Source organism: Apium graveolens, chromosome 2, assembly GCF_009905375.1.
Source record: "Apium graveolens cultivar Ventura chromosome 2, ASM990537v1, whole genome shotgun sequence".
In the NCBI taxonomy this organism is placed as follows: Eukaryota; Viridiplantae; Streptophyta; class Magnoliopsida; order Apiales; family Apiaceae; genus Apium; species Apium graveolens.
This window is the reverse complement of record NC_133648.1, coordinates 87,176,270-87,187,206: the sequence shown is the minus strand read 5'-3', so window position 1 is coordinate 87,187,206 and position 10,937 is coordinate 87,176,270. Positions and strand designations below refer to the sequence as shown.

Here is a 10,937-nt window from a genome sequence, read left to right as displayed (position 1 = left end):
ATGGTAGATTCTCTGGGTCAAGGCGGATTAATAATGTAAGGACAATTAATGAGTAAAAAATTAACATATGTATATTTTATAAACTGTCATTATTAAAAAACTTTAAGTACCCCTACAATATTAATAAATTTTTCTATGATATTAATGTATTAAAAGATATTTAGAATCTAATCATAAACATATAATTTGCACGACTCTTCTCCAATGTATACAAAAACTGGTCCTGATTCTCTCCACCTATTACATATACATGCATATAAACATATAAATGTACCATATCAAGTTAAATAAAAGATAGAAATATTATTAAATTATAATTACCATATTATTAAGTCCAACTCCTCATATTTTAAAGTTCGAGCACAACTAGTAACTTAATAAGATATCATTATTCAAGTTATTATTTTAAGTTGTACCAGTCTGTCTCCCAGTAGATTCCAAAATGTAATATAATCCTGGTGTACAGTGGCCTCTAATACCTCGAATTTTTAGGAGAAATTGTAACTTAACAAGAATAAATCAAACTCCGGATAGGTATAAAACTAACTTGGAATAGTATATAAATCTGTAAATTTTACCCTGAAAAGTGTATAAAGCATTATGCAGAAGCAACTTGCAATGTAGTAACATGTTAAAAATTAAAGTAACAGAAAATGTGATATCCTACCAGATATGACACACACACACACACCAACATCTATAAAGATTGTACAATTGATGAAGCCAATGGAAGAATATTTGTTCTACTAGCCTCCACTCTTACAAAAAAAATGTTCTTATTAAAGACTTGAGATATGATGGTAAATTACTGGGGCAGCTGCAGCACCGCCCCTCAATATACTTGCATTCCCATGAATTAAAAGTCAATTTGTGTGCCAGTGAAGTTGGTAACTAAGCTTCCAGGAAATCAGTTTCTTTACTGGTATGAAACCAGTTGTGTAGAAATTCCTGAACTTTTCTCCACGCGTGATCATCTTCATAATCATACATTTCTTAACTTTTATATAAATTAATCTGCAAATAGGAACTTCGCGGTATTATAATCTGCAAAAATTGTGGTTTTCAACATAAAGCACCGCCGACCCTCAGAAAGCATAGCTCCAAGCCCCAAGTTAGTGTTAAAATAGAAAAAGAGAGGAGGGAAATAATTCAGGATGATCATAAAAGTTGTTAAAGGGTTCCTCACCAGAGCTACCAAGCTGGATGTGGAGCATTGCAAGCCTGTTGAATGCTAGGGATAAACAAATAACACATATCCCCATCAAATGATGCATGGGATGATGACTACGTACACGCACAATGTACCTCTATATCTCTTCATTTCTGGGTCATATCCTCTCTTTTGTAACTAGCATTTGGAGGATTGTTCAAAAGAATGCATAAATTATACTAGCTACTCGATATTCGAAAGCGTTTGTAAGAATAATGAACGAACCCAATACCCTAGGAAGGCGGAACTCATAGCTCCCAAATCTTTTCATGGAAAGAAGAAAAAACTATGAAACCAAGGTTTCATGCACATGCTTCCCTCTACTTCCCATAAATATTTGAATACCTATGTGGGACTTATTCTTTACAACTCAAGGTTTCTTCAGGCTCTTATACTATATTAACCATACAGAACATACAAGTAAGAGCCAAAAGTAAACTTAAATGCTGAAGCATGGCACTTAATTATAACTTGGCAGAAAACTTGTTTAGTAAAAAATCACTAAAAAACTGTTATACTTCCCAATAAGATGGATGTGTACGACCATCTTATCTCAGACTTACACGTACGTTCCTTTTCCTATTCTTGCAGGACTGCATTCTATGAACTGACAAGGGTTCATATAATATACAGGGAATGTAGATTCGTCTCTGCTCAAAAGAATGTAAATACTTGTAAGTAGCTAGGTTTTTTAAATGACAGCTAAAGCAGACCTGTTTATCGATGAGCTGAGTCATTAAGCCTCCATAAACTTGCAGTTAGGGACAGAGGCAGGTCATGAGATAAAATACCATGCATGAGCTCCCACTACTAATATCTAAGACCATATTGTTAAATAGCATAATTACACTCTTAGTTTATTGACGTTATTAATTAAAACTTAACAAGAGTATAATGATGATATAGAATGCTTAGTATTTATGACGAAACTTAACCATAACATACACACATTTCTCACCAATTGTGTAGGATAAGGATAGACAATGACTAGTGAATATCCGGTTATAGTTACCTCATAAATACTCTATGATAGTGATACTGCATGTTTCGAACAAGAGAGATAATTGAACGAGGATCGAACGTGAGTTCATTTCAACAAAGGGCCGGAGATTATTTACCTATTTGAACTCAAGGAAAACAATTTAGCCAAATATTCTTTTTAAACATGTCATTTTCAACATTTTAAATCTAATTGACAAAGGTAAATGGCCAAACAAAGAAAGATAAAATGGAACGTATGAAAAAATGACAATATATTAGCCGGTTTAGAAGCTTTGCAGCCTGAAAAACTTATAAGGGAATATAAAGTAGATTTTTTTTTCTGTTTGTTTGGGAGGGAAGAAAACAGAATCGAAAATAGTAAACAAATGTAAGTTGAGTGACTGATGGGTTGGCGAGGAATGGGGTTTGTGGGGGCGAAACAGCCTTACAAGTCGCAATCCCAATGCTTGGAGCTTTCACTCCAGGTGGCTCAATCACTCCACGTGAGCACCCTGTGGCAGCCAAGGTCAGAAAACCTTCTACTTCCAAGTAAGCCCTCTAGCTAGAGAAGATTTTTCTTTAATTTTCAATGAGATTTCAGTATTATTAGGTGGGGGCATCAGAATCAGGGATGAGATTACCCAGTCCCTTTCACTGCTCCCCAATTCTCCTTCTTACTATCTTAAGTAATCTTCTCCTAACCAAAATAAACTTTGTTTGTTATACTTGTACTGAGTAGACAGAGCAATAACAAGTATCTATTAATATGCAGCTCCATTCGGTGATTCCATAGAGATGAAAATTTCATTGTCTGTTACTAAAAGGTTTGATGATCTTGCATCAGAGATTTTTTACTTGATATAGGTTAAATTATAATTATTAGCCTAGTTAACAAATCTTCTTCATAGATATCTTGAAAGTATAATACCACTAATCACATGAGTATCCCCTGATTTTAATCATTGTATGAATTGCAATTAATTCATACTTCACAAGAAGAATAAAGAACATAAAAAATTAATTAAAAATTAAGCAAATCTCCTTTCTTCCCTTTTTAAATTAACTGGAATATAATAATAATGTGTTGATTAATATATAATATATTTAACATAAAATAGTTGAAGGTAGGCTCTGGCTTATGATTTGAGAATGACTCTTAAAGGGCATTAAACTCTTTAAACCCCTCCACATGCACCCTCATGGCCATCACCTCTATTTAAGCACCTCCATCCTCTCCTCTCCCTTCAACAAACTCAAATAGTATTCTCTTACAAATCTCTTCGGTACAAGCTTCACAAACAAAATTTCTTATAAACCTTATATAACTACTCTCAACAATACCTAAAAAAATATCTCTTCCTAGGTTTCTTGCAATCTTGTACACCACTCTACATAGTTGTCAGCCTTTCTATCCTACAGTTTATCGGAAAAATGTTTACATTTTCGGATCAAAACGACTTCCTTGATCGCCGGTGTGTCTGGGTAAACGGACCGGTTGTAGTTGGTGCAGGTCCATCAGGACTGGCCGTAGGAGCATGCCTCAAAGAACAAGGTATACCCTTTGTTGTTCTTGAAAGAGCTGACTGCATAGCTTCTTTGTGGCAGAAACGTACCTATGATCGATTAAAGCTTCACCTTCCAAAGCAATTTTGTCAACTCCCTAACTTCCCATTCCCTCAACACTTTCCCGAATACCCAACAAAGAAACAGTTCATTGATTACCTCGAATCATATGCAAGGCACTTTGATATCAATCCACACTTCAATGAGAGTGTCCAGACAGCCAAGTATGATGAGGCTTGCCAGCTTTGGCGAATCAAAACTGTTTCTACATGCGGTGCTATCTGCTCCGAGGTTGAGTACCTCTGTCAATGGCTAGTTGTGGCAACCGGAGAAAATGCAGAGCGTGTTGTACCAGATATCGAGGGATTACAAGAGTTTGAAGGAGAGGTCATCCATGCTTGTGAATATAAATCTGGTGAAAAATACAGTGGGAAAAAAGTTTTAGTTGTGGGGTGTGGAAATTCAGGCATGGAAGTCTCACTCGATCTTTGCAACCATAATGCCAAACCATCAATGGTGGTTCGAAGCTCGGTAAGACATCAATGAAGAGTTAATATATAATAATATGTATGATATTGATAGTTCTCTGTCCCCCTCTAAATTTTAATTAAATATGATCAAATTCTAATCAGCATTCTTCATTCCTCAGGTGCATGTATTGCCAAGAGAGATATGTGGAAAATCAACTTTCGAATTGGCGATGGTAATGATGAGGTGGTTACCTCTTTGGCTGGTTGATAGACTTATGCTATTATTAGCATGGTTCATTCTTGGGAACACTGAAAGCTACGGTCTGAAAAGACCATCGATTGGTCCACTGAAGCTGAAAAACACTCATGGAAAGACCCCTGTTCTTGACATTGGTGCACTAGCAAAGATTAGATCCAGAGATATTAAAGTTGTTCCTGGAATCAAGAGGTTCTTAAAAGGAATTGTACAACTTGTTGATGGGGAAGAACTGGAAATTGATTCCGTTGTTTTGGCTACTGGCTACTGCAGCAATGTCCCTTACTGGCTCCAGGTGAGAAGAAGTTATATTCCTCTGTTATTCTTCTCTGTTCTTTCAAAGGAACTGACTTAAAAGGTTCTGGATTTACAAAGTTTGAACATATTGGCTAATGTTTTGTTATTTAATTATTAACAGGAAACTGATTTCTTCTCCAAAAATGGTCTTCCCAAGACACCATTCCCAAATGGATGGAAAGGAAATGCTGGACTATATGCAGTTGGGTTTACAAGGAGAGGGCTTTCTGGTGCATCTTCAGATGCCACAAGAATAGCACAAGATATCTCTAAAGTTTGGAAGGAGGACTTAAACAAGAAAAAGCAAAAAGTTCCTACCCATCGACGATGCATTTCAACATTCTGATCAGTGAAACTAATTTCCAGTGTTTAGTATTTTTGCTTGTGACCTACTAGACTATAGAGATGTGTATAATGTAAAAAATATAGAGAAGGGGAGAACAAGTAGCACAAATAGTAGCCCTCTCCAAAAAGCCCAAGTTTTGAGATTTTTAGGGCATTTTGTAAACTGACTAGAGGAAGATGAGGCTTTTATTTTTCTTCTTTTTAGTTTCTTAGAGGATTTATACGATGACTCATTATCACTTATAATGATGGATGATTCCTTTGTTCATTTTATTCATAATTTCTAAGTCCAGTTTTTTCAAGCTCATACGTAATTTCCTTAAAATCTATGATAAACCACAACCGCCTGGAAATCTTTAGACACTAGAACTAATTCAGAGAAATGCTTAAATATATTTTACATTGAAGAAACACACACACATTGAAGAATATATAAATGATCCGTTAAAGGAAATACTAATCTACATCATAGGGGGTTCACTTCTATAAGTTGGAACTACCACTGTAGCTTGGATGGTATCAAGGTATGGTTTCAATGTACATTATTTTCTTCACATGCCTATCATAATTTTTGCCAAAGAATGGTCCACTGGGTTCACTATATTTCAGCTGAGCAACTTGTGGATCAACATCTTTGGAAGATGGGTAGGGCCAATATAACAATAGACCAGGAAATTGTAAATACTAAATGACATACTAAGTGTTAAAAATGCAACTAAATGGAACTAAATGACTCAAAAAGACAGTGTGCGACGAAGATGAAGAAATAGCACAAGGAGACCAACATGCCTAAGCTGAATTACAGCATTAAACTAGGATTGGCCAAGCAGATAGTAATGCACTCTAACAATGAGAGTAGATCTACATTAACATTTAACTAGCTATTTCAGGAAATTGTAACAGCATAAAACATGTGAAATAGCAACAACTGATATGATTATTTGCACATATTATCTAAAATGAAGAAGAAAGTGATATTAATGCTTACACCGGCACCGGCCTAGAGTGCAGTAACAGTATCTGACGCTGTGAATTACTTCCATGCCTGCAGAATCATTTGGCCCTTTAATATCTGCTATTAAAATAACATCCAAAATCCTACCATGCACACAAAAAAATAAATTAAATAATATTTTTTTTATGGCCATAAAAAGAAAATGCAACTCTCTCGACCTTGCTTGGGTTCTGGCCAAATCAGCCTTATAGGAAGAGCTAAAAGTCTTCGATCTTTCTATTCTTTAAAGCTGGTTAGAATTCTTAATACTTTGTAAGCAATTGTGGTTATAGCTGGTATAAATTTCAAACGGTTGGGAATTTGAAGGCATGATTTAATCAAGTAGGCGAGGACTGATTCTGTTTACTTAACTTCCAGGTTCCCAACACTAAAATTAATTAGTAAAAACATTGAAATTCCAAGCAGCCTTGTAGAGGGGAAAAGGGGATCCAATACCATAAACCTAGCACAAAGAAGTCAAAGTACAAAATCGACAGACGCACAATTAACTCTTGAAAATTTTGCAGCAGTAAAAATGGTCAGTTTCATTTCTTAGTATCCTAGTTCAGATGACAAATTTAGTACCTTCACATCACATGGTTTCTGAAGAAGCACTCAAAGTAGTCTAACATCTCAATAATATAATTCATGGTTTCATAAAATAAAGGTAGGAGCTATCTTGTGGCTGTAATACATTAGAACAAACCGTACAGCAAATGTTAGTGCTCCAGATATCGACCCTAAATATGCTAAAAATTATAGTGTAATGACCCTTCTTGGGCCTTTGTACGCCAATTTCATACGGATGTCACTATAATAAAACACTTGTCATATCTAAGATAAAAATTATTAGAAAATAAATATAACTAAAGCCAAAGCCACCAGTATTATTACTTGGTAATGAACCAAAAGCAAGGACAAGCATCTTGAATAATTTCCTAAACTTAATGAACAGAATGACCATAAGGGTCCCCTGATATCTATTTAGCCTTTAGGGCCCATCTACAGTCTTCACAACCACTCTTTAGATCTGTAAGTAGAACTTGCGACTGCACTAAACAGCTGCATGAAATGTCCTTTTCCTTTTGGTCTCGTGTGCATAACATGGTACTATATCTGTAACCATCTCCTCCCTGGGACATCAAAACCAGCACATTCAGATTTCACATGTCTTGGCCATAATCCTCTCTGGACAACCTTTTTATCTCACTATACCGGACCCAACCTTTACTATCGGCTATAGCTTTCTTATAGATGAAAAAACATAAATCAATACATGAACATTTTATAGATAAACTAATTCAAAATATCTTGGTGAAATTCATGACAGTCAATGCGCTTGGTCTTGGTACCTTGGAAATTCCTATAACTATATAACAAAGCAAACTGGCTAATTAGGCTTAAACGTCTAGGGATTTGCTACATTCTCATGGAAACAGTCCATGAACTTTAAGCTTTAGGAATAAGAGGAACCAGGAAACTGAAATGATAAGCTAACTTAACAGCAACACTTGAGTAATCATAAAACAACTATATGCATATAGTTCAGTCCTAGAACTAATATTAGCATTCAGCTTCTTGTTAAAGCAGACAAGTTTCAGCCAGAAATCTACTTGGTGCCTGTAAATTACTCTACCATATCAATAGCCTTGTTTGTGGTTGGAATTCCAGATTTGGTCCAAACTTAGCTAGAACAAGTAAGAACATGTCATTATTAGTGACTGTTATAAGGATGGTTTAACGTTATTTTTAAGTTGTATATCTATATGTGTTAAGTGTATTAATGTTTTAATTTAATCTGGTATGAATTTCTATAAGCCTCTAGTTTTTTTTCAAAAAAATTAGTACAAATTTTACTTTAAGCCCCGATTGAACTAGGAAAATCAATAAAAAGTTTATAATAGAATATTTCAGCCCCCGGTCAATTTGAATCCCAGTTCCGCGCGCCACTAACTAAATGCATCCCTAGCTACTACAAATTTTCTTACAAAAACATCAGTGGTTAAGTAATAAAATAACCAAAGTAGATTAATATCATCCAAAAACAGAAGAAGGGTGGGAAAGTGAGGAAGAAACACATGTAGATATTAACGACTTTAATGTATCACACTTCTACGTAAAATACAGTCCCAGATTTTTATGAAAATATGAGAAGCAGCTACAAGTAGAGCCGGCCAAACGAGCGGGTCGTGCGTGCCGGTCCGAATTTTTGACGGGCCGGTTTTATTATAACCGAACTCGTGAACGGCCCGTGTAAAACAACGGTCCGTGCCGTGCCGAGCCGAGCCGACCAGAGGAAGCAATAACCCGTGAACAGCCCGTGATCCAGGCGAATAAAACGGTTCAACGATTAAGTGTTTCACACACGAATAAAGACGAATAAAACTTTTTATTTTTATTTTGTTTTGTTTTATATACATGTACACAAATTGAACTCCAGGCGGTTAACTCGCAAATAACCGAATTATTACTTTTTCTTTTTTGCTTTTTACCTTTTTACTACAAATGTTTACTTATTGAGTACTATACATGTTTACTTATTACTACATAGTTGCCATGGATTTGTTTTTTAACCATCAGCCTTTACTTCACCTTCTAATATCATAGCAGCTTTGTTTAAGAACCTGCATTAAAACAAAAAAATCATTTGCCATCTCAATTAATTTTTTCTTTTATACTAAATATCTTCTTAATTTAAAATGTAATTTAAAAACAACCGAACATGTAACCAAATTAAAGTCACTACATAATACAATGTTATCTGTAGTTGTTAAGACATGCTAACTGTTTCATTAAACATAGTAGTATAGACATATATAGTAATCCGTCACCTTGCCGAATAAACCGCCAACTCGCGGGCCGAGCCGAACAATTGCACAATTGTTTATTCGCAGGCGGTTAGGCGGGTCGGTTCCGGTCCGGTTCCGGTTTTACAATTTCCGATTCGTGTTTGGCTCGTCTAGATATACGATTAGTGCCGAATACTGAACCGGCACTTGACGAGACGAGTTAGACGAATTTTTGGCGAGCCGAATTCCGATCGTGTCGAGCAAAACCGTTCGTTTGGCCACCTCTAACTACAAGTGAGGGGGCTTACTTACGGCTCAGGGGCGTAACCACGACTTTAAATTTATGATCCGAAACTAATTAAGTTGCAAAATAGTTTCACGGGGTCTAAAAATATATTTCCCATAGGCAGAAGCTGTGTTATGGCGGGAACGGGGCAACCATTAAACGTCTTTCTTGTGTCAGGCTCTTAAGTCTTGTCTTGACCTATATAGTTGTGTGCTGTCGCAAGAGTTTGGGCTTGTTGACCGCTTAGCCAAGCACTGATGTCTGTCCAATTTATGTCTGTTTCTCTTCTGAGCTGGCCCAGTTTAATTTCTCTCCTTGTTATAAGGCATTGAAACACCAAAAAAAAATCCAAGAGCAAGTCCAAAATGGCCTAGATGGTTGTCCTAACATAAAATTTGAGATATATTGGATAAATAAGTGCTCCAAAATATCCTAGTGGTGCCTTAAAATAGGAGAACATTGATCCTCATTTTTAAAGCGCCATTAAGCATGCCCTATCTCATTTTTTTAATAAATAAATCATTTCCTTCTCTTTTTACACATCTTTCTCCTCTCATCATTTACTTTCCCTTTACTTTCCCTCTCATTATAATTCAAATACATTATTAGTTTAATAATAAGGTACAAATATAAGGCATGTTATTGGAGTTGATATAGAACAAAATTGTCTTAAAACACTAGTACACTATATTTTAATATATTTATAAGGCATTTAATAGGATATTGTTGGACTTGCTTTAATGAGGTTTGAGGCCTTTGGTTTGATCATTGTTTATGCTATAGACTACATTTAAACTTCTTTAAAGTAATGCCCTCATAACTAAGAAAATTTATTACTTTACTGAATTTATTATTTTATCGATATAATAATAATTTATTACTTTTTTGATAAAATAATAAAAGAATTTTTGTGATTTACGTATTACAAGAACTTGGTGAGTTGGTGAAATAAATGAAGGTATCAAACGATTTAATGAAATTATCTTTAATTTAGATATAGAAATGTAACAGATGTTGAACTTCTCTTAAATTACTAAGCGAAATGATATTTTTATAGAATCACCAATGAATGAATAAATTATTTAGTCAATAATGAATAGTGATGAAGTGACTGGGGATTTCAAGTAATTAACACTTTGAACAATTACTTGTTATAATAGGAGCAAAACATGTGAGGGATTATTTACGCTTTAGATAAAATCAAGGATGATGTTAATTTTAATTTTGATGGAAATAAGAAACAAACTACTATATATTCTTATTTTAAAAAAGAACTAAATTTTGTGTGTGAATGTGTGTATTAAATTATGAAATTATTACTTCATTTATTACCCAGACCTTTAATGATTTTCTAATTGTTTATTATCTTATGATTTTAGAGAGAATATTACTTTACAATATAGGCTCAAATTTGGATCGACAAAATTTATTATTTAAACGAGGTTATTATTTTATCGGATTTACTTAATCGAGGTTTAACTGTATTTAAAAAATAGTTTTTAACTTGTGCAAGACATCTACATGCCTTGTACATTAAATATAAGTAAATTACTAAAATTTTAAAAATATATGATGTATTTGAATGTTATAAATGTATTATTAAATTAAATGATTGTCCAACCATGTTGCTTGGTTAATGATGATCCACAAGTTTGTTCAATGGTTTTTCTTATTTACATGAATGTTTAAAATTTGTTCTATATTAATACGTTTAAAATTTTCAGTACTATATCACATATAACTTTA

General features: G+C 34.4%; 1 protein-coding gene across 1 annotated transcript; it reads left to right on the top strand.

The window, feature by feature from the left end:
- Positions 1-3,457: 3,457 nt before the first annotated feature.
- Positions 3,458-5,316, top strand: LOC141706010 (putative indole-3-pyruvate monooxygenase YUCCA5). The gene is made up of 3 exons (XM_074508855.1): positions 3,458-4,285; positions 4,404-4,775; positions 4,899-5,316. The coding sequence occupies exons 1-3, from the start codon at positions 3,623-3,625 to the stop codon at positions 5,121-5,123; spliced, it is 1,260 nt and encodes a 419-aa protein (XP_074364956.1). The 5' UTR covers positions 3,458-3,622; the 3' UTR covers positions 5,124-5,316.
- Positions 5,317-10,937: the final 5,621 nt, after the last annotated feature.

What these genes read in the sequence shown, in the direction of transcription:
- LOC141706010 (XM_074508855.1), top strand. Translation starts at nt 3,623, where the DNA reads ATGTTTACATTTTCGGATCAAAACGACTTCCTTGATCGCCGGTGTGTC. An exon ending in CAATGGTGGTTCGAAGCTCG is followed by an intron (nt 4,286 to 4,403) that starts GTAAGACATCAA and finishes TTCATTCCTCAG; the next exon opens with GTGCATGTATTGCCAAGAGA. An exon ending in ATGTCCCTTACTGGCTCCAG is followed by an intron (nt 4,776 to 4,898) that starts GTGAGAAGAAGT and finishes AATTATTAACAG; the next exon opens with GAAACTGATTTCTTCTCCAA.